This window comes from Passer domesticus, chromosome 3, assembly GCF_036417665.1.
Source record: "Passer domesticus isolate bPasDom1 chromosome 3, bPasDom1.hap1, whole genome shotgun sequence".
NCBI classification, from domain to species: domain Eukaryota; kingdom Metazoa; phylum Chordata; class Aves; order Passeriformes; family Passeridae; genus Passer; species Passer domesticus.
Window position 1 is genome coordinate 35637037 of NC_087476.1, and position 27622 is coordinate 35664658.

Sequence of the window (27622 nt, forward strand, 5' to 3'; positions counted from 1 at the left end):
CTGCACAGTGGGGGAGCTTGTGTTTTTAAGGGAAAAAGTGACCTGTCAGTCACCACTTACAATGTGTGATTGTCCAGAAGTTCCAAGAAAGTGTACAAAGGTGGCAGCACTTCGACCTTGAAAAAATTTCTTTCCCCAGATAGTTTTGTCGTTTAATAGTGGAAGAGCGTGTGGACTCACACTGTGAGTGCATGAATCAAGGAAGCAGGTGAGATCCCCAGCCAGTCGGATTTTCCAGAGATAGTCACCCCATGCTGTACCCCTAACAAGCTGCTTATTTAAGGCATTGGCAGACTTTTCCCTCACCGTGCATTTGCCAAACCACAACTAAGAGCTTTCCATTTAGCCACGGAAGGAAAATCTTGAAAGCAATTCATGAATCTACACTAAAACCACTAGAGCTATAATTAAATCAACTCTTAAAGTAGTGTAACTCTTTTTATGGCTGAAATAGCAGTCTTTATTTTAAGCACCATTGGAGAAAGAGGAGGAGAGTGGCAAACATTTCCATGTGAAGGCTTGGAAACTCTTTTCAGCGCACTAAACATTCACCAAGGCTTCCTGTGAGCGCTGGAGTTTGTCCTTTCCCTGCTAGCTGCATTTTCATCCCGTTTGACCTCCAGCAGCCGGCTGAAAACCCGACAGCAGCTGTCTTCGGGTGAAGGACATCGGTGGGACAGCGGGTACCGAGGACGGGCGGACAGCGAGTGAGCAGCGAGGCGCGATGAGGCAGAGCCGGCAGCCCGGGCGGCCGCCCCGAGCGCTGCTCGCCCCCGCCCAGCAGACGCGGAGCACCTGCGGGGCCCGTGCCTGGCGGCGGGGCGGTCTCGGCCGGGGGCTGCCCGGGGCGGCGCGCAGCCCGCGCCGTGTCCCCGGAGGCTCGCCCGCTCCCCGCCCCGCCGCGCCGCGGCCCGGCCCTCCTCGCCGGGCGCAGCCGGCCCGTGCGCGGTGCTGCGGAGCGGCGCGCAGCCCCCGCGGGATGGCGGGGCTCTGCCTGTGCCTGTGGCTGTGCCTGTGCACGGCGGCGGCGGAGCTGCGGCTGACCCTGCTGCACACCAACGACGTGCACGGGCGGGTGGAGGCGCAGGGCGGGGGCCCGCGGCGCTGCGCGGCCGGAGCGCCGGGATGCTTCGGCGGCGTGGCGCGGAGAGCGGCGCGGGTGGCGGCGGAGCGGGCCGCGCACCGCAACGTGCTGCTGCTGGACGCCGGGGACCAGTACCAGGGCACCGTGTGGTTCTCCCGCTTCAAGGGCCGGGAGGCGGTCCACTTCATGAACCTCCTGCGCTACGATGCCATGGTAAAGCGGGCCGGGGGACGGCGAGAGGGGCGGTGGGGTCTTCCTCTCCCTCTCCCCTTGGGTCTGTTCCTGCCTCTCCTCCCAATGCCGGTTTTTCGCATTGCCGCCTCCTCCAGTGCGTAAAGTTGCATCAGAAAGGCTGTAGGTAATGCTAAAATCGTGGCCAAAGGCAGGTGGGAGGCAGGCGAGGAGAAGGGAAGTGATTTTCTGGTGAGGGGCTCCCGGCCGAATTAAGTCGTGAGCTGGCAGCCCCACGGGCAGCCAGAAACCGAGAGATGATGGCAAGGCTGCACAGGGCGATGCAATGGAACTCTCCTTGGCAGATTCAGGAGCTGGGCACGGGCGAGGGGCTGGGTGGGTTCTGTTGAAGAGGGGTTGGCAAGCCGTGGAAATGACCCCAGCAAAAGCCGGGTGAAGAGTCTGAGACAAGGGAGTTAACTCTGCCTGAGGCTCGCAGCCTGTCCTGCTTCGGTCCTGCGGGAGGGCACAGTGGCACAGGTTGGCAGTGCTATTTCAAACGGTAGAGGTTTTTCGTTTTCATCAATCCCACCCTGGTTGTGTCCAGTTTCCTCAGAGCTGTGGTCATGACAGGATTTATAAGGGGCTGTGTACAAACAGCCCAGAGATCACAACGGCGCCTTACTGAGGAAGCTCTCTGGGACTGTGCTAATCGCGCACCTTTACTCTGCCTCTTGGTCATGCAAGTGCTGAGAGGAAAGTAGAATTTGTGACTGAGATTGGGGGATGTCACTCCATGTCCTTAAAACTTGTTTCAGGGCAGTGGCTTATTTTGCTTGTGTACAACCCCGGAAAGGAGAGAGATTAAAATCATGTTTGAGCATGACTGCTGCTGTGAGAGTGACTGGATCTTTATTTCATCCCAGCTGTCAGCTTGAGGAAAAAATCTTCTGGGCATATCACACTCTCTGTCTTCTTCTTTTTTGCGTTGTGTGGAAAGGACGGTGCTTTCCTTTCCAGCTAAAACCGGCTTCACCTGTGTATTCCCTCTGCCCCAGGACAGCTGTGGAAGGGAAAGTCGTGCCCCAGTGCACTTTCTTAGGCTAAGCACCAGACAGACAGGTCTGTGAGGGATACTGCTCCCTGTTCACGTGCCACAGTGAACGGTTTTCTAATCACGAAACTAACATTAACAGGGTCTTTCTTCCCAGTGGTGATGGAGAGGAGTGTGTGCATTCAGGATTCATCCTCACTGAGAGCTGGGGAGCACCTTGGGATTCTGCAGTGCAAGAAATAGCTTGAGGTGGTTTTTCCTACCTTTCTTCATAAGGCTTTCTGCTGTCTGTCATTTTTGAGTTTTGTGCTTGCTGGTATAACTGGTTCATGGGCAGCCTGCGAGCCTGTACAGTTCCTGATTATATCACAAGAAGAAATTTTTTCAGGCAGTCTTGAAGTACTGTTCAGTTTTAGAAAAGTTATGTAGGAACCATCTGGTTTTGGAGATACCATGAGTTTTTTCATCAGAATAAGCTTTTAAAATAAACCCACCCCTTACCAGATACCCAGAGGCTATCCAGATGTGAATGCCTTAGGCGAAGTCGCCAACCACTTGTTCTCTGTGGAGGTGCTGCTTATTACAATTTGAATAGAAGGTGACAGGATAGGTGTTAAACATTCTGTAGCTTCTCAGTCTTTCTCTGTGCCAAAGACCCTGAGGAATAGATGCCCGATAGTGTCGGGCAGTGCCGCAGCATCTGTTTCTATACTTCTGTCTGTGGGGGGCCGTGCACTGGGGGTGGTGGCTGGGCAGGGGCACAGGGAGCAAGGTAAGAGCCACGCTGAGAAGCGTGACCTAGTGTTTCTCTAGGCAGAATTTGGGAAGCCACATCCCCGGCCGTAGGGGTGGGGGTTACTGAAATGTTTAGAAGTGAGCTACAGGACTCGGATTGCAAACAGGATGAAGGAGGGAGCATGAGTCATTAAAGTGGTTACAGGATGCGGGCAGGAGCCATAGGAGGATTTAGGACAGCCTGGAAACATTAGAGGTTTTCTCCACAAATAGAAGAAATTTCCTTTTTAAAGTTTACCTTTTTCTCATTTATACCTGTTATCACCTCCAGTCTGTTTTCTCCTGTTTCATTCCCTCCCAAAAATTTTCATGGCACCAGCCTTTTTTTTTCTGGTGTAATTAAGACTAAAATTCAATATAAATTCCTCAAAGGCAGTAATTGGAGAGGTGATACAAGTCTTCTAGCTTTACTTTTAAGTTTCTTCCTTCTGTTAATTTGTATCCTGATTTTTGAAATATTTTTGTGCTTGCTGCTTGTTCAAAACAGGATTATATAATCACATGTTGTGTGCCTGAATATTTCTGTTTATTCATCCTTGTGACTTGCACTTATGCTGGCCAACAGCTTCAGATTTGGTTAAGGGATATTGCACAGGAGCTCTGGGTGCAAGGGCAGTTAGGTAGAATATAGCAACCCAAAATGGTCCACATCTTCCTCCTCAGAGGAGGAGTAGCATCAAAAGTAAAACTGTATTTTTAGCCACCAGTGATTTCTCACTAACAACTTAGTGAGCACCTACACCATGAGAAAAGTTTTGATTAAATCTAGTGTCCTAATGGACATTAAATAATCCAAATGCAAGACAACAAAGCCAAGAGAAACAAGCTTTCCTAGATTGGGTTGGTTGATTAGGTTAGGATTTTGGGGTTTTTTTCTCCAACAATCTGATGGCAGTTATATCCCATTAAATTTCTTAATTAATTTATAACCTTTTCTTTTGTTGGGGTTTAATTACATATTGAGGAGGAACAGAAGTCATGTGCACGAGCCAAAAGGAAAGAGCTTTTTACCATTTCGATGTATTCTGCCAGTCCATAGATATCTTTTCAGAACATCCAGACATCATCAAGATTAATGGCATTTTTTTTTCTCTCTCTTTATTAGTATTTTTTAACAGCAAATTAGATTGCAATTAGAATACAGCTAGAAATAGAACATAGTTGGAGGGCACTGTGTCTTCCCAAGTCAGGATTTTTTTAAAGATAGTTCTTGGTTCTTTTGCAAAAGTGCTGTAGCAGCACAAAAACAATTTGGCTCCTTCCCAGGGGTGTGAGCAGTGTTCTCACCAGTGTCAGCAGGAACAGCTGATTTCCAATGCAAGTCACTGCTGATATCCTGAAATTTCCACAGAGCCATTGACTACCTGCTTGTGAGGATAAAAGGAGCCAGGAATCTTTGTCTGTCCCAAAGGAAAGACACTGCAAATCAATTGATTGAAATGCTGAGCTCCCAAACCTGTGGTGGCTTCAAGGTCCTCCTTGGTTTGGAATGTGACCAGGGTTAACATAATCAGGGTTAATACATCCATTTGCAGAATGAAAGCTGGGCCAAGCACAGCTGGGTGTGTGGGCAGTTTAAGTAGAACACAATGGTACAAAAGCCTTCTGAAATAACGAATGCAGCTTTGCCCACTTAATTTCAGAATGAAATTTCAGAACACCTTTGCCTGGAAGAGTTGGCCCATCGGCTTTGATACCTCTTATGTGCTTTGCTCCATCTGCAACCTGAAACCTCGTATAGATTTATTATTTACCAGGTTACACAATTGTAGTGTTTCTGTGGCTACATCTTTTCCTTGCCTAACACCTAAATATGTTACAAAGTCCTTGCGTGTATTGTGCTTCTGCAAAATGCCATCTATAGAGGTTTTGCTGGCTTATCACCAAGCTTGCAGGCACGGGCATGTGGCAACTTAGGCTGAGCATGAAGAAGGGGCAGGTAGGATAAATTTCCCTTGAGGTAAGCCCCTTTCCAAACCAAACATTCTCATCTGGGTGGTATTGCCTCGCTAATAAAAACCAGGACTGCTCATTTTGTGTGGCAGTCTCGACACTTCACTGTGTTAAGTGCACACATACCCACTGTGGGCTGGCTATGGGGACTCTCCCTAGCTGATAAACATTACATCTTCCATAGGCAAGTAGTGATATTGATGGTGGATAGGAAATGATATTTTCTTGTTGCATGGTAAAGCACAGAAGAACCTTTAGTAAGTGCAACATGTTTTAAAAACTGTAGTCCAAGCACAAAGCCCTTAAATGAACTTTTTATTTAAAGAAAATGCTAAATATCAATGACAATATTTAGTTTCTTCAGTATTTAAATAACATATATTCCATACACAAAATATATGTTTTCCTTTGTGGTTATTGTTAATCCTCTTTTATAGAGCTAGAGGATGTGAAATGAATGCTTTTTGATCAGGTACACTGTAACAAACAGATAGGTTTTGGATCTTGAAATTTGTATCATGTATCACATCATCTGTATTTCACATCTGTATCCATGTAAGACAGTCTGAAAAACAAAAGCCTACATCTAAAAAGAAAAATAACCCAACCATTTCTGTGTTCATGAGAAACAGGAATGTGTTGGTTTAGACAAGTTAGGGTTTTAATTTCATAGAAGTAGACTTTGTTTTCTCAAATATACCATGTATATAACTTATGAGATGATTTACACCACATATTTGAGGTAGGGTCTCATATTTTCTTCTTGTTTTTCACAGGCTTTGGGTAACCATGAGTTTGATGAAGGTGTGAGTGGATTATTGGATCCTCTTCTTAAAAATGCAAATTTTACAGTCCTGAGTGCAAATATTAAAGGGAAAACTCCATTAGGAAACGAAATGATGAAATATGTTCATCCTTTTAAAATAGTTCATTTTGACTCAGAATCAGTTGGAATTGTTGGCTACACTACAAAGGAAACTTCTTTTCTTTCACAGCCAGGTATGTTTTCTTTAGTATGTAAGTTTATGTCCATTGTTACTATTTTGCTATTTGCCTGCTTTTTTAAATCCAAAGACGAATGTTTGCAGCATAAAAGTAGGAAGTCTGTTGTTTTATCAGTATTTACTTGTATTACTCAACTTTGCCTGATTTTAACCTTAAATGTTAAAAGGCTTGCTAACATTAAAACCCTCTTTTATACAGACCTGGACCATATCTATGAATATCTGAAAGTCACTGAGATTGCAGGAGAGCTCAGGAGTTGTTGGGGTTTTTATTCTTGCTTGGGTTTTTAAAGTTATATTCCATGATATTTTACAGTTATTTATCCATTTAAATGAAAGTTAAAACATGAATACAATTTCTCTCTAGCATGAAGTGCGCCATTTCTCTGTGTGTTGAAATTTTGTTCTTTGATGCCTCCATGCCCAAAAACCAGAAGAGGTTCATACTTGTTTTTGAAGCAAAAGTTGCCCAAGATGTTTTTAGCCTCTCAAAATATTTGCAGAAATTAAACTACAGAAGGAACACCCATTCAGTTTTTACCACAATTGCTTCATTCATGAGTAAAATTAGAATTGATGAGGAAGAAGACTTTTCAATTTCTGACTATTTTTTCCAGCGTTTCAGGGGGTTTGGTTTGATGAGGGTTTTGTTTGGGTTTGGTTTTTTTAGTAAAATAAAATGGTCTACTGGAATGAGAAACACATTTGAATCAGCTGTAGGAGATATGAGTCACTGCCCGCTCAGAGTTCAGCCTATGTGTAACAAAAACAGACTTTCTTCTCTGGGTCTTGCAGTTAGGGATACTCTAAGCACTGCTTTGAAACACTTTAATGTTGAAAAGGGGACTTATTATTCTTCTTATTATTTTTCTTTCTATTATTATTATTTTTCTTTCTGTTGCTTAATAATACAGAAATAGTGCATTGTTTTCCTGAACAACAAAAAAAGGAATATTCAATACTTTGAGGGAGTATTAAAATATAAAACTATTCCTTCTGTGATTTTTAATTCCAATGCTGAATGATTAACCTGTCAAGAAATGGACATTTGAGTTCTGAATAGACTTATTGATCTCAGTTCTATTTTTTAGTGATGTGGTTTTAGGTTCCTGTCTTTTTGTCCCCCAACAAAAAAGAAAATTAATTTGTTTTTTGTGTAGGCAATAGAATTTTACCTGTGCCTGGGGGCATGAGGGTAGATATCATCAGATGTCATGCTAGGTTTGAATAATGACAGTCAATATTGTCCTTCATTAGGGATCAATAAAATCTGCTGCTGCTTTTCTTCCAAACCATCAAAGTAACCCTCTTGCAAATAAATACAGTAGGTGAAAATCCAGATAGTGCTGGAATGAATCTATGAAGCATTTGGATACATTTCCAATAACATTCAGACATCATTACCAATGCCTCAATATGCTGAGATATTGTAAGAGACCATGGCTAGATAAAAAAGCAGTGTCAAAAGGGAAGTCTTGTTAGCTCCAAAGATGGAGCTTAAGCATTTTTAAGGAAGTATATCCCACAGCGTAACTGAGCAAAAAGCAGGGGAAATTCTAACAGCAACCTTTATAGCAATCAGAGTTTTTCTAGTTTTCTGCTTTGCCTCTTTTGTGTGTGAGGGAAGATTTGAAAATGTGAACTCAGGACACGTTAATATAACTCAGTGATTATATCTTGCCCATGACCTAGCAATCCTTCAGACTGGTAAAATCATGGCAGACATGGGTCAGTGGCCAAATAATTATCAATCTAGTTCCTTATATTCCATTAATAAGGGACCTTGCTAATTTTAAATTCAGCACCTTGCTTATCTCTACACATTTCTTCCAGATGATTCTGTTTTCTCTGCCTCTGTGTGCTTTGGCATGCTCTACACTCTTAGGGCATTCTCAAGACAAACAGGAAACTTGAGAATGCTGAAACATTAATTCCTACATTACTGCCTTCTATGGAAGTATTTTGTGAATGTGATTTCTTCTATTGTTAAATCTCCATAACTTCCACCCAGCTATGAAATTACAACTATGAAATTACACCTTGTACTTTCCATAGTCTGCTTAAAAAAAGCTTATCAAAAGACATGAATGGAGTATAAAGTCCTTAAATCTCAGTGTTTGCATTGGGAGGGACCAACTAACCTCTGCTGAAGGTACTGTTAACACCTCTGTTTGGAAACCATAGGGATGGGAAACACTTTTATAGATTACAGCCAGTTGGCATTTTTTTTCCTGAAGTCCTCTGTTTTGCTATCTCAGCTGAGTACCCAGCAGGCTTTTCCATGCCTGAAAGAGTAGCTCATAACCTGGCACACAGACACAGTTACCTGTGTATTTACTTTCTAGTATTTGATGGCTCCAGCCCACTTGCTTTAGTTCCGTTAATGTTGTTTGGTCCACTGTATTTTTGTATAAGGTTTAAATGCAAACCTGCTTACTCTGTAACCTTACAGGCAGCAAAATGTTTACTTAAACTATCAACTTGGTAGAGTTTTCAAAAATGGAATTTTAAATTGCATTTATTCCAGTTTATTCTGGCTATCTTGCATAATATTTTTAACAGGCAGACGGTTCTTCTCCCTTGTTCAGTCGTAACAACTTGGCTGTCTTTTCTGAAACTCTACCTCACCTAAAAAGAGAAGAGGATGCCAAATCAGCTTAAAACCTTGAAAGAGAAGTGGAATATTGGCATGAGCAATAAGTTAGTAATTTTGATTCAGACTGTTTTGAAAAATGCCCAGATGAGTGCTAAGCAGTATACTGCTTTTTGCCTGGTTTCTTAGAGAATTGAACATTGTGTAATTGCTCTTACAGTCCCCCACTGTATAACTTTCAAACCTGCTGGCCTGTTTCATCTCAACTGCATCAAATACTCCAATGATTAGGATGCAAAGCTGTGTGCAATGCCATGGAGAAGGGGTGACAGAAGCCCCTGCAGCCCCAAGCAGAATCCCCTTTCTGAGGGCAAGGCAGACAACAGGAGATCAGTGGGTGGGTGGATTGGCAGTGGGACCGTCCGAGCTCTGGTGTCTGCTTGTCCTGACGTGATGGTCCTGGGAGAGGGATGGGCTTACCTGCATGGGATGGGCCTTGTTCTTTCCCTCATTATGAGAGTGGGTTGGTCTGTTTTGATACCTTTTCTCTACAATGGCCTGAAAGAAAGGTGTAGCAAGATGGGGAACAGTGTCCTTCTCCTAAGTAACAAGTGACAGGTCAAGAGGAAATGCCTTCAAATTTTTTCCAGGGGAGGTTTACACTGGATTTTTGGAAAAAATTCTTCTTGGAAAGGGTTGTCAAGCACTGGAACAGACTGCCCAGGGAAGTGCTGGAGTCACCATCCCTGGAGGTGCAGATGTGGCACTTAGGAACACAGTTTAGTGGTGGACTTGGCAGTGCTGGATTAATGGTTGGACTCTATGACTTTAGAGGCATTTTCCACCCTAAAGGATTCTATGATTCTGTGGGTTGAAGAATAATAATATGTCTTCAATGTAGAAGGTACATTTGTAAGCTGCAGTGGCGTAGAGGGATAACAGAGATAGTGCCAATGGGGACAGTTTTTTTGCCATGGACCACCTGGCTACTGGCCATGGGAGAAGTTAGCCCACAGGCACCTGCATGCTGGCACAGCTCGTCAGTGGCTCGTTCCTGCTCTTTGTTTCAAGAGCTCTCTTTGCAGAGCTGGTCCCCACACCAGTGGGGTGCAGCTGGTCCATGGTGGAGGGAGGAGAACGTGAAAAGCCTGTGCTCAGGGATCAGTCCTTGCACTTCCCTTTCTGCCAGCAGCTCTGCACCAGGCCCAGCTGCTGTCAAATGCAAGGATGTGCAACGAGGGGCTGAAGCCAGTGGCTTCCTTCAGCCTGGAGAAGAAGGCTAAGAGGAAACCAGACACAGTCTTCCACTGGTGTAAGGGGATTTTTTAGAGAAGACAGGGACAGACGCTTCCCAGAGGGAAAGAGAAAGGACAAGAAACAATGGGCTCAAGCTGTAACAGAGGGAATTATGGTGGGACTTAAGGAAAAAATTTGTCATGGTAAGCATGGTTAAGCCATTAAACATGTTGTCTAGAGAAACTGGAATTTCAGCCAGCTCAGACTAGACCCTGAGCATCCTCATTTGGCTTCCAGTTCCTGCTTTGAGTGGGTTTTGGACTACATGGCTCCTGGAGGTCTCTTCCAACCTCAATTAACTTCTGACTCTTTGATTCTGAGAAGAGGTCCACAGGAAGAAAATGTGGGGATGCACTGCACAATTCACTCTGCAATGTGCAGTACAAAGATTCCCTCGGGCACTCACAGAGCTATTGAATGGGTGTGGTGCTGAACCAATTTATGTAACCCTCTTTTATCTCTTCCATTGTAGCAGCTTCCTCCTCATTTCCTGAAACATTTTGCAGTGGATTGTGAATTCGTTTACTCCTCCCTTTGTTATGAAATAATGTAAATATTTTTACTTTAAAGGCATATTTCAAAATTATTTGATCAAAAATTTCTGCAGGAAGGAGAGGAATTAGGTAGAGGAGGAATTGGTAGAAAAGTCACTTGGTTGTCTTCACCAGAAAGTCTAAGTTCAACAGTTGGTTGAACCTGTCCTTAAACTCTACTCTTGAAACTTTGTCAGGGAAATTATCCTCTTACATAGGAAGTCCTTTTGTGCAACCCAAACCACTGTGCCCAGGACAAAAACGCCTGTTATTCTAGTGTTCATGTAACTGTTTGTCACATTTGAATAATTTCAGCAAGCACAGAAAACTTGCAGAAAGACTTTTGGTTTCCCAACATCCTTGTTTGGAAAAGTTTCTCCTTTCCAGACTTTCCGTTCCTTATGCTGTTGTTTCAGGATGGTAGCTCACACGTGTGCTGTGCTGTACTGGCATTACTCAGAGTGGTTCACATTAAGTGAGTTTATTTGTATGAAAAGGCAATTCAGATTTTAATGGAGGACTTTGAAGAAGCTGCTGTTTAAAGCCTTGGGAAGGAGGGAAAAAGGAAAGAACAAGATGACTGTGCAGTAAAAAGGGAGATTTAACTTGGGAGAAGATAGATGATCTCAAAGAAATACAGTTGGGGAAGAAGAAAAACCTTTGTAATAGAATAAAACTGTTTATGTGCAAACACTGACACGTTTAGTTTCCTTTCTCTAGTTAAATAGTAAAAGTCATCCAATTTTTGATCCTACTATAGATGCCACTGAATTTTTTTGCAGAGTTATAATTTCTTTTAGTCTAGGCAAGTACATACAGCTTGTTGCAGAAATGCTGTATTAGTCTAGGCACACAGGTGCTCCTGAGAGGCTGAAAAACACTGGAGCAAATCAAGAGCTTGAACCAGCTAAGGATATTTGAAAGACACTACCATTCAAAATCCTTTTAATTATACAAACTAATATATGATGTCAACTACTTTATTTCAAACTGGCAATTAAGGTACTTTGTAAGTAAATTCTTTTAATTTATTTTCTTTTCTAAGGGGATGATGTAACTTTTGAAGATGAAATTGAAGCATTGCAACTGCAAGTGAATAAACTTACTGCTATGGGAGTGAACAAAATAATTGCACTAGGACATTCTGGTTTTACTGTGGACAAAAATATTGCTCAAAAAGTGAAAGGAGTGGATGTTGTGATTGGAGGACATACAAACACATTTCTCTATACAGGTATTTTACTTCTTACTAAAATGTTGCTTCTGAAGCTAAGCTGAAACTGTTTGTCTTTAAACTTGGAGAACTTTCACCAATATAGTTTACTGCTGGCTGCACTCAGCCAGGTTCCTAGCTGGTACATGTCCATAACTTCCATGGAAGAAACCAATTCAAAACAGCCTGTGCACACCAAGTACCACAACTCACTGAGAGGTTCCATAATGCTGTGGATGTTCAAGGTGACCTGTGCAAAGTGGGGAAGAGGAACAAAGGTGGTAATACCTGTAAATTACTGCTAAACATACTGTGCTTCTTTCAAGCTCATACCTATAAAAGAGTAAATTAGTTTGCTACTTTTAAACATGCATGTGACTTAACCAGAAAAATTAGTCATAGAAAACTTCAAAACTGCTGCTTGTGTTGATTTTCTCTGTAATCTGATTCTATATTCATAGATCTTCATTTAGTCTGCCATTAAAATACTTTCCCCAAGTTTCAGCTGGTTTTTTTCAATACCTCTTTTAATCTCTCACTTTATTCTTTTCTCTAGAGGCAGATGTCATTCTAGAGATAAACATTGCTCATCTGTTTTCTCCTGCAGTAATGCTACTTTAGGCAACACCTGCCATCAGCAGCTTCCCCAATGCTGTTACCTTCCCCAGAGTGTAAGGACACAAATCAAAGAGAGGCTGTTTTGTTGTTCTGTGTGATCGAATTTTTAAAATTCTTTAAATTTAGCAGGAACTTTAATAACTGGTTGAGACTATAATGGGAATTTTCTGTAATTTTCAGAAAAGTTTCCTGTGTGCCCTAGTCACAGGGATAACATTATGTACCCTACCCTAGGAACTTGACCACTTAAAAGGTTTGCACTGTCCATCCTCCTCTCCTCTCCTCTCCTCTCCTCTCCTCTCCTCTCCTCTCCTCTCCTCTCCTCTCCTCTCCTCTCCTCTCCTCTCCTCTCCTCTCCTCTCCTCTCCTCTCCTCTCCTCTCCTCTCCTCTCCTCTCCTCTCCTCTCCTCTCCTCTCCTCTCCTCTCCTCTCCTCTCCTCTCCTCTCCTCTCCTCTCCTCTCCTCTCCTCTCCTCTCCTCTCCTCTCCTCTCCTCTCCTCTCCTCTCCTCTCTCATGTCTTTTGTGTCTTATCTGGGCTCTCACCTTTTGTTATCTCACTTGTTAAAAAGAAACAATTGCATGCCACAGTTACACACTGAGCAGATCAGAACATCTCTTGAATTTGGCCTCAGGGAATAGCTTTGATGACTAATCTGGATGCACAAAGCATTTACACACCTACCTACGAGTCAGAGCTCACAAACTCTTTGCATGGGGGTGCAGCAGAGAAGTAGCCAAACTAGAACAAGCAGGATGGATCATGCCAATACCATCTGTCTAAGAGTGACCAAGGGGGATGGTTGAGGGGACTGGATGAGCCTGTGGAGACGCTTTACTGAGATCTGCCCATGTTTCCCACCAGCTTGCAGCTCAGGGACTCCCCACTCCAGAAGTGGTATCTTGATATTTACTGGCTCCATCTCCTCTTGGGTACCTTCAACTTCCACAGCAGCCTGTAGCAGGGTCTTCAACACTGACCTGCACAAGCCACAGAGACCTTGGTGTTGTCTTGGGGTGCAGCCTGCAATTTTATTGAATTGTTTTTGAGATGGGAAAAAAAAAGGATGGACTCCATATCCAAAGTGTGCATTCCTTGTGGATTTACACAGTGGAATCCATATTCTCTTGCACAGTCTTGTTGGCCAATGCCTGTAGAGAGCTTGTGCCTCATCGTGGTAGCCCCAGTAGCCAAAATACCTTCTTGGGTGTGATCCAAAGAGGTGCCACATGTCACAATTTGGAACCATGATGTGAAGTGCTGCAGGAGCTGAGACATCTGCCCTCATATCCTGTCTATATCTGCAGGAGTTTGCAGGCACAGCTCTAGCCATCCCAGAGAGTAGCCTGCTGTCAGACTAGACTACATCAAGCTGTTCTACCCCTCCCCATTTGAAGCTGTCCAAGATTCAAAGGCCAGAGAGAGCACACTGCAGGATACTGCAGCCTTCAGGTTAAAAATCTCAGCTGGGAAAGGGTTCTGGTCCCTTTTCCGAGGGCTCTACTGTTTTGATAAAACTATACTGTCTTGCTTTTTTTTATTAATACTAGAAAGGTGAGAAAAATAAGTAATGTCTGGAGGAGATACACCAAAAATATCTAGTCAGAATACGATTTTTGACAGAATGTGGTCTGAGCATATAATTTTTATCCCAAGTGCTGTGAGACACATGTTCACCCATTCAGGAGCACCATGAGTGTATTTGTGAGCCATGTCCTGCTGAGTCAAAGCAACCAGTCAACATTCCCAGAGAAACAGCCACATCTGTGGAGGTGATTTCACTGCAGAGTAAAACATCTGATTTGAAACATCTTTCTGCATGTCTCAGTGCATATATTAAGCTTATAAGCTCTCATTTAAATCAAGAGGTGTAATCAATAACTGTCAGCAGAATCTGGGGGAATGTTCCAGCTCAGTCTAAGTGGAGATGTATGAGCTGTTCAGCCTGTTCTGTCATGGAGCTTTAGAGACATACTGCCCATGGAGACATCTCCACAGAGAAATCTTAATGTAAGGGTTTCTTCTTGGACTAGTCCAACCTGTCTCTAAGATATTTGCCAATCTCCAGTTTATCCACAGGTTATAAGGCAAATATTGTCCTGACTTGTTCAGGTGTGTATTTGGTTTGTAGAACTGATTCAACCAGCAGTGGTAGTTTTGGGTTAGAGCAGTTTAATTCCTGGTTTTCATCAGAACTGATGTTCTGAAAATGTGATGTGTTGGCTAAAACAGGGTAAGAAATAGGAAAGTGTTACATGTTCTTCAGTCACCCAAGTATGAGTTTGTGCGTTTGTAATGAAGCAGCATCTCATGCCTTGAGTGAGCATGAATTCTAGTGTTCAGTGGGATAAGATGCACTGAATGGTCTGTGCATTTCAGGAGGAACACATCTCTCTTACAAGAGAGAGATGTCATAGTGCTAATTAATCTTGCAAGGAAGCATCAGAATCAGAAAGTATTTTCTTAGAAAACAAGAAATGAGTAAGACTCTGGACAAGCACTTAAATACACACAGCTGATGTAAACTATAATAATGCCTAGAAAGAATAACTTCATCTTTCTAATTCTCTTTTCATTTGAGGACTAAAGAAGGACAAGAAATCAAAACTTATTCCTTTTTCAGTTCAGAAAACCCCAAAGCCACTTTTGTGTGCATAAATCCTGGAGAGTCCTCATTAGCTACAGGATTTCTTAAATTCTTCCCCAAATAAACAAATAGTTAAGTGGCACTCCAAGGAACCAACTCTGTTGGCCTGGCTGAAACTAGAAAATCTAGTTCTGTGGTAAGTTTTGTTCAGTTTGCAGTTTGTTGCAGCTCTTCTCCCTGGAGAAATAGGAGGGATTAGAGAGGAATATGAATTGTATGGGAGTTCTAGAAGGAATATTTATCATGCTGCTTATCCTAGGATTTAATATTATGTAAACAACTGTAAATGGAAGGGAAACAAGTTGTTCTGTGAGCAGTGCAAGTGAAGAGGCTGCTTTCCTCTGGATCCACGTCCTCTGAACCTGCTCCCCTGTGCCCCTGCCTTACCAGCAGCCCAGTGTTCACAGACACATGGATGGGGAATGCCACCACCTTTGGGACAGGGGTAAGGAGCAGCTCTGAGGGAGCTCTGTCACACAGCACGTGATGGCTCTTGGAGCTACCCAGCCTTGGTCTGATAGTGGGGCAGAAATAATGGCAGGAATAACAGCAGGGAGAGAGATACTTCTCAGATAATGTTGTCAATGCTCAGATAATGTCAAGGAGACACTGAGAAGCCTGGTACCCTTGAGGCAGGAGCTGTGCTGTGCACTTCCAGTTTTCTTTGCCACTTTCTGCCGTGTGGTTTCTAAACCCTGTGATAACCTCTGCCAATTGAGCTGCCTCTTTTTTTCTGCCAGTGCCTTGCCTTAATCTGTTTCCAAGTTCTACCTCTAGTCATTTTTCAGACTTTGCAGGTTGATAGTTTTAAATCCATGACCACACAACTTTAAGGCTAATGAAGGTTGTTTCTGCAGAGGGTTTACAGACTGTCTGAAATTTTGGAAGCTGTTTGGTATAGTGAAAAAAAAAATCAGCTGACTCTATGTACAATTCACAGAACTGTTTGTAGATATTCTATCTGCTTATTAACAGTAAAATGCATTACACTTTTTCTGACCAAGAAGTCTGATGTATGTTTTACTATGATTCTTACTTTCTGTCTGATGCAGAATAATGTAGTATGAAGGCTCAACAGTAAACTTTTCATCCAGTGGCTGATATGTTTGCATTACTGAGGGGTTTAGATTGTAATAGTTGGAATGAAAAGTTGCTTTGTTGCTGTTGTGATGTGATGTCACAGCAGAGTGCTGTCATATCTTCAAAAACACTGTGGTAGTTATTTGCGTTCGTGTCCTGAAAACAACATTGTCTCTTATGAGATAACTGAACCATCAAATGTCTGCTTGTTGTCCAATACAGCCATGGCTGTTTCTATCCTAGCTGGGTTTTTTTAAGGCTGAGAAGCATTTGAAATGTCACTGTAGTAACTCCTTGAAGGTCTCATGAGCTGCAGACCCACTTTTCATGCTTGTTCTGTGCAGGCACCCCACCCTCCACTGAACAGCCAGAGGGCCCATATCCATTCATGGTTGACTCAGATGATGGGAGGAAGGTGCCAGTTGTACAAGCTTATGCTTATGGAAAATATCTTGGTTACTTAAATGTTACATTTGACAAGAAAGGAAATGTAGTTGAAGCAGTTGGAAACCCCATTCTGCTGGACAGCAGCTTTCCTGAAGGTATGTGGACTAGGCATTTGAGTTTGCCAGCAGCACTCTGCTGCAATTCAAGCCTTGTCATGTCAAATACAATGTCTGAATAAGAATTCAGCTTATTCTCTTCTGTGTAGGGTTCACCTTGTGTAACAGTTGAATATGCATGCATTCAGAGAGTGTTTTTATCTATTTAAAATCCCTGAAAGTCCTTTTGTAAGAGTTCAGGTGATACAATACCTTACCATTTTGTAGGACCTGTTTTAGCTAGTCCTGTAATTGTGATTTAAAAGATTATGAGGAATAATTTACAGTTTTGCCAGAGGCTGGGTTCTTCAGAGCAGAGTTTGGAGCAATATAGGAAAGTGGAAATGTTCCAGGAAAAACTTGAAGTACTCTGCCAACTGCTCTGCCAACAGTGCAAATACGATATACAAACCCTTGAGTTCTTGCATGCAGTGCTAATTGTGTTCAACGTTTTAACTCTGAAACATTTAAAGAAGTGGGAGGAGGAGAATCTCTCTGTCACTTTTTGTTTGTAACTCAGTCTGAGCTCTGTTAACTGTTTTCTTTGTCAGCTCTGCAATTACCCAGGGCTGGTTTTCTAATCTGTTTCTTCTTCTGTATGAAGTTCTGAGCTTTTATTAGATTTTCTAGGTTCTACCTGAGTATTTGTAAAACAAATCCTTTAAAATTATTTGTTCATAGATATTGACTGTGTTATTCTCAGTGACCTATTAATGTAGTGAGATGATGTAATGAAACTTTATATTCTTCCTCTGAAGTCAGTAAAACTTAAAATTCAGAAACACTGGTGGTATAATTTTATAAATGTTCTTGCTGACAGGTGTGAGCAAAATTATTAAAACTGTAGCTGATATAAAATAGTTGTAACATCTGTTTGCATATACAAGTATCTTTGGGTTTTTCTCTGAAATAATTAAATTTTCACCCACGAGACAGATTGTACATGGAGAATTAATTTCTATAAAGCATTTATTCCTTGACATTGATATTTGAGCTATTTTTCCTTTTAGCACAACATTAAAGGGAAGAAATTGCAAACAGAAAAAAAAGCATCAAAGACCAATCTCACTTGTATTTTTAAAATTCTCTCACCTGTCAAGGTAGGTACTAGCAACCCCATCAGTCAGAGGTTAGAACAGGACAAAAGTACAGAGGTAACCTTGCTGTGGCACAGGACTGGCTTATTCCCTTGACTGTCCTGTCCTGCCTTCTCCCCTTACAGGCTTTGTTTGAACTGAATGTAGTTGCCATGTTGCTTAAGAAGCTTTTAGGGAAAGTGTAACCTTTTAGAATCTTGAACACCTTTTTCTTTTCCTAAGGTTTGTATTCACTGAAGTGTCATTAATATAAGATATGTATGATGCTTATTTTACACTTTTATATTACTTTACAGACGAGCACATTAAGGAAGAAGTGGAAAAATGGAGAGAAAACCTGGGGAATTATTCAGAAGAGATTGGAAAAACTAGTGTTTACCTGAATGGTACAAGCCAAGCATGCCGTTTCCACGAATGTAACATGGGAAATTTGCTTTGTGATGCTATGGTAAGATGTTTTCACCACTACAGGTGGTAATTACATCTAAGGGTTACTCCAGAGCTATCCAGATCCAAACTATCAGCACATGGGCTCTGTGCCTGCTTTTCAACAGTGCAGTATCCAGTGTGTCCTAGAAAGACCTGGCAGAAGCCAGGCTATAAGGAATGCTGCTGTAGAGAGTAAGCAGCAGTTTATTCTTTGTGCACAGCCTCACAGAGAGAACAGCTTTTGCACAGATGGCTTTGAGGCTGCACTTTCAAGGGACGTGGCAGTCTGATCTTAGAGCCCAGCAAGGAGGAGAGCTCAGCTCCCCTGCCCCTCTCCTGCTACTGGCCCCTGCTCACAGCACTCACCCTCTGTCCTCTCGTTACTCACTGGGCTTTGCTGTCACTTCAGTGCACTGGCACAGAAAACAAATCTGGGTAATTTTCTGTCAAGCTACTGACAAGAACTGTCCCCCTGAAGAGCCCAAAAGGCTCCAGCTGAAGCAAGGAGGGGGTGGGAAAAGCCAGAAAGGCACAAAATGCCCCAGCTCAGAAGGAGCCGCCAGCCCTGATGTGTTCTGACAGGCACTACTGGGCTTTAACAGCCACATAACTCCAGAAAAGTCTTTCTACAAGAGGTCACTTCCAGTTTTTAAACTTTCTGAGTTTGACTGTTTTACTGCCCTTCAGCAACACAATTTCATTTAAGTGTTTCAGGGAAAAACATTCACTAATGTAACTGTTTCCAGAAAATTACCTTTCCCATAAAAGGAAAGTTAAGGGACAATTAATAATCATGACTTTTGACTTAGATATGTCCCCAAAGCTATTTATCTAGTCCATGCTCTTATTGTAATCCTCAAAATAATTGCCTAGTTCATGAGCTGATTTTCAAATCAGACTAATGCTTGGGAATTCTGCATACAGTTCTCCTAGAATTGGAACATCTTGCTTTTTTTCTTCCGCTACAATTTTAATATCTTTATTTGCAAAAATGTGAACAAATGCTTTGGCACTTTTCAAGCCTAAAGAAAGTAACCCTGTAAATTTTCAGAAGTCTGTAGATTTTCTTGCAATACATTTTTTCTTAGGGGGGTCAAGTTCTATTTTAGTTCAATCAGTGTCTCTAGACAATCACCTGCAGTCATCAGCAGAAACATAGATTTCTCTTCACCTTGCCTTACCAGTTCTGTACTTGCTTTCCTGTCTGCTGACATGTGGTCAGGGGGATAAAGGGAAAAATAGACCTGCCTGTTCCACAAACTTTAAATTTAGAGTTGTCCTGAGAAATGGAGAGACTGAGAATTGCAAAGACTGATGGAATGTTTGTGCTGGGTCAAAACAGAGGTCCATGTAGTTCAGTGATGAATCTCAACCAGTACCCCAAAATCTCAGAATCAAAAGACTGACAGGCCTAGATGGCATTTTACAAAGGACTTTAAAGGGACTTGGAGGTGAAAAGACTGAAATTGGCAACAGCACCGTGTGAGCTCCTCTTTTAAGCTGCCTCAGCTCAGGGCTGGGAAGTTGCAATCCTTTGATTATGAGTTACAAACCTGAGCAGGGATCTGACCTCAGGGCATAACTTTGATGATTAAGCTGGAGGCAGAAAGCATTTACACAGCTGCAAGTCAGGGGTCACAAACACTTCACACAGGGGTGCAGCAGAGAAGTGACCCACCTGGAACACATGACAGGATCATTCATCCCAAAGTTTTGTCTCCAAGAATGATGGAATGGGGATGGTAGGGGACGAGCATGCTCCTGGACAAGCCTGTGGAGCTGCTGTGCTCAGATCTGCCCATGTCCCCCACCAGCTTGCAGCTCAGGCATTCCCAAGGCAGAAGTGGTCTCTTGACATTTACTGGCTCAACTGGAACACGTGAGGAGAGCAAGAAACAACAAAAGGGAGAGAGAGAGGGAGAAGGGGAGGGCGACAGTGGGGATTAGCCCCTGCAGAGTGGCTCCACCTCCCTTTGCCTGCTTCCAGCCTTCCCAGCAGCTGGTGGCAGGGCATTCCACAGGGACCTGCACATCCTGCAGAGACCTTGCTCTTGTCAGTGTGTAGCCTGCTGCTGCCCGCTGCCTGCATAACTGCTGGGGGACAAGTGGTCCTTGCTCTGGAGCACTTGCTTCCCATCCACCATCACACCACTCATGATTTTATAGCCTTCCTGAACATTTCCTTCCATGATCTCTTTACCAGGTCAGACATTCCAAGTCTACATCATCATTCTACATTCAGAAGTTTTCTGTGTTTTTGGCCATCCTCGTCACCCCTCTCTGAATCTTTTAGGTTTTTTATCATTCTTGAAATGAGAAAAGACACAAATTTCTACCCAGCCTCCACATGCCCTTCTTCATTGCATAGGCTTCTGTCATGTGCTTCCTGTACTTCTCTCTGTAAGACTGAAGAGTGATGACCATAGTCATTCCTGTATGGAAACCAGTCCATCCTTTCTATTGTCCTACATAATTTCAGCCTTTCCCCATTCTACTCAGTTGTTTTTGAGGATTAATACTGGAAGCTTATCATCCTGATGCAACTGAACAAATATCTGGTCTCCATTTTCTTTACTATTACGGATGTCACAAGCAAATATTATCCTATCCTTGCATTTTGTCAGAGCCTCGCCACTGAACTGCTGAGTACTCATTGCTGTGCAGAGTAGGCTTTCTGATTTAGTATGCCTGTTTCCTGTTCTTTCACTAGAAGGTTCTACACCTTTCTAGTTACCCAAGACCATTCCAAATATTAAAAACCAACCACAGAGAAGCTGAAAAAACTTAATTCCCTGCAAAATTATAAATTTATGCTTTCCCTAAGAGATTTTAATGAACAACAGTATTGAAGGTCTTCTTCAATTCTCAGTTCCCTAAATATGATTGAATCATTTGTCTTCATCACAGTTATTGAAATGAAAAAATCACTTTTCTTTTGTTCAGCTGGTCTGCCTTGGCCATGCCATAGACACACAGACTAGGGCAGAATCCAAGACTAAAGGGCAAATATTTTTCATGTTAAGAATTTTAAAAAGCAAAATACTTTAAGTAACTAAGTATTTTACAACAGGGCTGAAGATAATGTCAAAAAAAACCCCAAAACCTTTCTGTCTTTTTTCAATCTCAGATTGTATTTGGTGTGAACTTCCAGAGCCTATAGTAAGTGAAGATAAAATCTGTTTAAACCTTTTCCTTTGGTAGCTTTATGAGAATGTCAGGCATCCGGGTAAGAAGACGTGGAACCACGTTTCAATGTGCATCCTGAACGGAGGTGGGATACGGTCACCCATTGATGAGCAGAGCACTAATGGTAGGTCAAATTACCAGCTGAATGGCAACTTCATCAGATAGAAGAAATCAAGCTATGTCAGCCTGAACACAGTGATAGGTATGGGCTTGTTCTGATGGGGTTTGCACAGTGTTTAGATGTGATTTCAAACTTTCTGGTTGTCCATCATCTGAGCACAACTGCACTCAGGCTGACATTGACAGAAGTCTCTAGCATTGTTTGTACACAATGCTTTTTACAATTTCCCTCTCTCCTTGCTGCCTTGGAACAAAGGAAGGTCTCCTGCTGTACAGGGTCATCTGGTATGGTCGCTGTGAGCCTTCTGTAGTCTGCTGTAGAGTAAGTAAATTCTGGGGTTTCTGAATGCAAAGATTTTAGTTTTTATTTTCCTAATACCACATAAATGCAACCTGAAAACAAACAGTTTTCTCAGTTTAGCTAAGTCTTTCTGTAGGACTATGTGAGTAAATCTGAATCAACTGGAAAAAGTGCCTGACGTAGTATGAATAGCTGTGTTTCATCTCACATTGGTGCTTTGTCACATATTTTAGTAGCTCTGTTCTAATAGCAATACATACAGTTACACCAAACTCTGATTTATTGGTCTTGATACTTGCTGGATGATAAAAGATGCAGGTTCTTTTGGAACGTGCAAAAAATATGTGACTCTTACCCCTACAAGTAGCCATTTTCTTAAACTGTATTTGCCATGTTCCTTGTCAAAAACTTGATGTTAAATAATCCTAAAATAATTCTGTAAACAACAGGAAAAAGAAACAACACCCCTCCCCCCCAACAATAACAAAGAAGTGAACAAAGTCTCTTTTCCCCAGGTAGCATTACCATGGAAGATTTGCTGTCTGTTCTGCCATTTGGAGGTCGCTTTGATATGGTGACATTAAAAGGCTCCACACTGAAAGAAGCTTTTGAGCACAGTGTGAGGAGATATGGAGTAGGAAGTGGAGAGCTGCTGCAGGTTGGAGGTATATTTTCTTCTTTCCTCCTCTCAGTTTTCCAAAACAGCTATCCCTCCTGTTGGCCTTTTTACATCTGGAAGCCTTTTTTTAAGAATGGAATGTCAAGCTGGCCACATATCCTTGCCCTGTGCCTCTCACATGCCAGCCAGCAGCCACTGTTTATCCTGTGTGTGTTTAATGGAGCCACTGCCCATTGCTGCTCCCTTCAGCAGAGACAGTGCTCCCAAGCTTCCCAAACCACAATGGCATCAGTTTAACACTGCAATTAACTAGGGGAAAATAGAATTTAGTATAGCTGTAACACAGAAATAGCTACAACAAACTCCAGTTTTTAGTTCCTAACTGGCAGCCTACCTGAAAAGCCAAACTGGATAGCTCTGCTGAATTTCAGTTTATCAAAATAATTTTGTGCAATTCTCCAATGATTGATGACAGTTTTAGAGTTTGTCCAACTGGGCTATGGAATTGCTCCAGTGAATTTCTAAATATTTTATGGGTGAACAGTTAATATAAAAAAAATCTATTCATATCTTTAATTGCAGCTGCCTATATGTTTATCCAGATGTGTATTAGGCTACAGTCATGTTTATTCCTGGTCTCTCTGTGATTTAGTGCAGATTTTATTGTTTAGTTAGCAGAAGAGCTAAACTTCAAGGGCAGGGGCTGATGCATTCCCTCCCTCCAAGCCTCTCATCCCATTTACCCTGACAATGTGATCCCTCACATGCCACAGCCACAACCCATGTCTCACACTTTCACCAGTAAGTTCCCATGTTCTTGTGTACCTCTAGGGTAAAACAGGAACAAGCTCTGTTTGCTGCCTCTTCACAGAAAAGAAAACAAGTAGCTCTGGAAAGGGCTCGGGATGGAAGATGCAGAGCAGGAAAAGCGCCAGGGTTGGAAGAGCCTCAGTGTTTTGAACGACCTTTAGTGGCTTCCTCATCTGCAGATTCTTGGCAGGGCTGCTCTGGGGGCCTGGCTCTCCCCTGGCCTCGGTCAAGGAAGGCTCACAATGGGAAATGTTGCTTCTCCTACAGTGAGGAGACACTGCAGTGTACAGCCCTGGTCTGGCTTTCATTTTTCAGGACACTGCCTATTATCCAGAATAGCTACCAAGTTAAGCTGGCTGGCCTTAAAAAAAGTAATTTCAGCCAACAGGCCAGGGAAATGAGAAAGCATGTGACTACAGAAATAAGGGAAGGTATTTTTATCTTGTAGTATTCCAATCCCATGACCAGTAATTTCCTTTTGAGGAGTAGTGATGAGAACAGACATCAGATAAGTAAATGAGGTGGGACAGTGCTTCAGCAATTCTTATTTTTCTTGAACGTTCTCACAGAGAAGTTGAGTAAGTGTGCAAAGAACTCAGGGATTTAAGTGGTGTAATTCAGAACAATACAACTCTCAGTCACAGAAAGGCATGTAAAGAACCAGCTGAGGATGAGGGAGAATGCTGCTTCTGGCCCTGAGTGTTCAACATGCCCTGCACTAAGTGGCATTCCAATGTGTATTTTTGTAGGCATCCACGTGGTCTATGATCTCTCCAGAGCCCCAGGAAGCAGAGTTGTGAGCTTAGAAGTGCTTTGCACAGCGTGCCGAGTCCCAGCCTATGTCCCACTCCAGATGGATGAAATATACAATGTGACTCTGCCCTCCTACCTGTTATTTGGAGGAGATGACTACAGTATGCTGAAAGACAAAAATCTGGGATACAGTAAAGGTAAGGGGGATACAGTCCAGGTAAGTATGGGCACTAACAGGATAGCAGACAAACAACTCCCAACAATTAAAAGATCTTTCTACAATATAAACCTCAGACTTTTTGCCCTTACTCAATGATTAAATTTGCTTCTACCCTGACAGCTCTGGCTTGCAAGATTTGGTTGTAGGCAGCAACTCCATTCTTTTTCAGTTAAAACCACAAAAGTTTCAAAGAGAAACATTATCAATTCAGCAGTGCTCAGAGAGCAGTCCTGAGGTTGTGGTAAACCAGAAAAGCAGCAAAGAACACAGAGAGTACATCTCACACTGCCTTGCACTTGTACTCATTACTGAACAATGCATCAAAAAGAAAGGCGATTATTTTCTAGAGACCTTAAATTTCCACTGTATAGAAGTATTTGGAAAGACAGAATCATCACCTCCACTGTTAAACAACATGGAGCTCAGGTGAACATAGGGTGAGGGGAAAGATGCCAACCTGCTTGAACGGAATTAGCCTGGCCAGCCAAAACCAGGGACCCCAGGAGCTCTGCAGGCAGGAGAAGGCAGGGTGCTGCAGACACCACACCGCAGGAGCTGTTTTATAATGCTGGCTTAATGTCCTCTAAAGCTGCATGCAAAGTGTTGGAAAGTCTGTGTTTGTACAATTGGCATTGTCCATCCTTTAGGATGAAGAGAAAAAAAATTTGAAATTGAAATCCATTATTTCAGAAAACACAAAAGGGGTGTAGTGCTGTATTTAAAAAAAAAAGTCTTGTAGGAGCCAATCTACATTGATGCAGAACTTTAATTTTTTTATGTTCTGCTTGTGCATGGTGAAAGCATGCTTTTACCTCAAAAATTTTCCTTTTGGACCTCTGCTACAGGCTAATTTTTTGTTTCTAGAGGTGTTTAAATTTTAAGTTGATTCTCACAGATACAACTGATGTTTTAAATCAAGATCAGCAAAACTTGATTTAAAAAATCAGCCCTACTCATGAGACTCAGAAAGATCATTAGGAACAGTGAAAGGGAACAACCTGTAAGGTTCTGGTAAAGTCTTTCAGTACAACAGAAGAGTAAAACTGTAATTATTCTTAGGATGGAGGGTTCCCCTTTAGTATTTTAAGAGCTTGGATCAGAAGGGGCTCATTGCATGGTTGGCAGCAGTGACTGAAAAGGGTCTCCCACTGTAGAAAACCAATGTAATACCTTGTGTGCACACAAGCAGTGCCAAGACTACAATCTTAGTAATTGATTGTAGTCAATCAATTAAAAAAAGTGAATTTGAAAAAGTATAAGCAATACCTTTGCCAGGTCTACAGCCCTATACCCCAAACAGGTGAGAGACTATCTCAATGTATCTGAACTGGAAAATACCATTGTTACAAATTCAAAACAAGCCAGACAAAATAAAAATAATTTGTGTTTGTTTGTTTGTAAAATACATGTAAAGTGTAAAAGTTGCTACCAAAAATTCTGGCTACAAACTGCCACAGATGATGGGTGCTGATTCAGAACGGCAAACCACAGAAAACAATTTAATTCTTAAGCTAAAACTGAAATGTAGGCAAGCTCTTACATTTTGGTTAAGAGCTTGGCAGATGCAAAGAACACTTTTCTGTTTGTTTCTTTAGGTGAACCTGACATTGAGGTTGTTTCCCGCTACCTCCAGAGAATGAAGAGAGTTTACCCAGCAGTTGAAGGTCGAATAAAATTTTCTTCTGGAAGTCTTATTGAAGCAAGTCTCACCCTGATCTCCATGCTGTTCACTGTAACATTCTTGCACACTTGATTTTTTGTTTGGAGCAATACAGGAGAAGAGATGATACCGAGGAAGCTGTAACAGACCTGTTCCCTTCTGTTGCACCTTACAATGAATGAGCAGTGAGGTTGCTGCATGTCAGCAGTGAGCAGCCCCCTGCCTTGTCTTTAACCTGGTGGTGCCACTGGAGCACTGTGTGCAGAGCAAGGGGGCACAATCCACACCTTTTCTTGGTCAGAATCAGCAGGTACCTGAAACTGAGGTCTCAAAAGCAAAGTTCCAGTGAATACTTACTTACTGCTCAATCATAAAACAGAGAGACTGAAATGGGGTATTATAAATTGTCAAATTCTTTTAGCTGCTTTAGACGGTGAGTTAAGAACCCGATTCCAGGCATAAACAAGCTTCTAGAAATGGATTTATTATAGCTGTATATTCCTTTCTTTGATCTCCACTCAGGGTTAAGGTATTCAATCTAGTATCTACTTTGCTTCCAGTCATATTTATCATACCTACATGAATGCCTGAAAGAGCTGGATTAAACTCTGTGCCATTAAAATCAGGAGGTCTACTTAATATGCAATTTTTAAAAGTTTTTCTTTTACTACTGAGAAAGCAATATCCCACTTTTATTTTCCATTAATAAAGGATGAAAGCTTGACTTGATTTTGACCAATTTTAACATTTTGAGTATTTTTTCTTCACTCTTAAATATGACCAGTTTGGGCACTGTACCTAGAATGAGAACACAATCTGTGACTGTATTTCATATAAATATGCTCACTCTTAAACCTCTTCCCAAGAACAAAGCACAGGACTGCTGCCTGTTACTCTGTATTCGCAACATTCCACGAAAATGTCAGATACAGGCACTGACCCCTGCAACACTTCTGGCATCCTTTGGAAATAGTCAGGTAATGGGGCTTTTTACAGCATAACCTGGCTTTATGATAACTGTGATTATACCTCTTCTATGGGAAGGCTGTGTTTAAAAAAATAGTTGTAAGAAACAGGATAATAAGTATGAAACAGATTAAATGCTAAATGTACATTGCTGATGCTTTATCAAGAAATGATTGCTTATAAACAAGGGTGAAAATATCATTATTTTTCTAAGGCTACTGGGAATTTTGACATCAACGTGGTTCAGTTGCTTAATGCTGTTTTAAACTGATTGTTTTGAATAAACCTGCTATGTTTTCCTGGAAAGCTCACTATGCTCTTTTTCAACACTGAAGCTACTTGCCTCTTCCATTCATTGCACCTGTAGGTTTCAAAGAAAAGGTGCATTAAAATAAACATTCAGGATGCTGAAATTTAAAGACCCCATTCCCTTCCACATCCATTCAAGGGCTGTGCCTGAAAGGCTCTGGAATACACAGCTGTATTAGGTAAGGGGTGTAGAACAGGGAGACAAACAGCAACTGACCTTGTCACACTGGGAGTTACGCCCTGGCATTGGTGATTTGTCACTTCTACCCCCCAAGTTGTTAATTTACAGAACAGTCTTCCCTCATCAACATCAAACCAGTAACAGAGAGGGCACTGATGGACAGAGCTGTGCCTGCACACAGATTTTGGGAGTTGCAACAACTCCTTTGGCAGAGCCAGAAAGGAGAGAAACAACACTTTTACCTTCCTTTGGCAAACAGAAGGGAAAGGTTTGCAACAGTAATACAGATGAATTATATTGACAAAGAACACCAATGCTGCATTAGATTGGTGTGTTTGTAGAAAATGGATGTTTGAAAAGAAAAATTAAGGAATGCCTATTAAAGCATC

General features: G+C 42.2%; 1 protein-coding gene and 1 long non-coding RNA gene across 3 annotated transcripts; one reads left to right on the plus strand and one right to left on the minus strand.

Moving 5' to 3' along the window:
* The first annotated feature begins 131 nt into the window (after positions 1 to 131).
* On the plus strand, positions 132 to 27049 carry NT5E (5'-nucleotidase ecto). Its single transcript, XM_064412588.1, has 9 exons — positions 132 to 1297; positions 5834 to 6056; positions 11529 to 11717; positions 16385 to 16582; positions 17976 to 18127; positions 21310 to 21418; positions 22231 to 22380; positions 23894 to 24094; positions 25713 to 27049. The coding sequence occupies exons 1-9, from the start codon at positions 725 to 727 to the stop codon at positions 25868 to 25870; spliced, it is 1953 nt and encodes a 650-aa protein (XP_064268658.1). The 5' UTR covers positions 132 to 724; the 3' UTR covers positions 25871 to 27049.
* Positions 8372 to 16081, minus strand: LOC135296348 (uncharacterized). Of its 2 annotated transcripts, none has more exons than XR_010358410.1 (3): positions 15997 to 16081; positions 9135 to 9212; positions 8372 to 8689 (listed from the first exon to the last, which is right to left on the minus strand). It is a non-coding gene; the product is annotated as an uncharacterized LOC135296348 (long non-coding RNA). The 2 variants fall into 2 exon arrangements; XR_010358411.1 differs by lacking the exon at positions 9135 to 9212 and adding an exon at positions 13991 to 14094 and having other exon boundaries at positions 15997 to 16071.
* Positions 27050 to 27622: the final 573 nt, after the last annotated feature.

Bases quoted from the DNA above. Each gene is read 5' to 3' on its own strand.
- NT5E (XM_064412588.1), top strand. From the start codon at position 725: ATGAGGCAGAGCCGGCAGCCCGGGCGGCCGCCCCGAGCGCTGCTCGCC. The intron at 16,583-17,975 runs GTATGTGGACTA...ATTACTTTACAG, and splicing joins GGACAGCAGCTTTCCTGAAG to ACGAGCACATTAAGGAAGAA. The intron at 18,128-21,309 runs GTAAGATGTTTT...TTCCTTTGGTAG, and splicing joins ATTTGCTTTGTGATGCTATG to CTTTATGAGAATGTCAGGCA.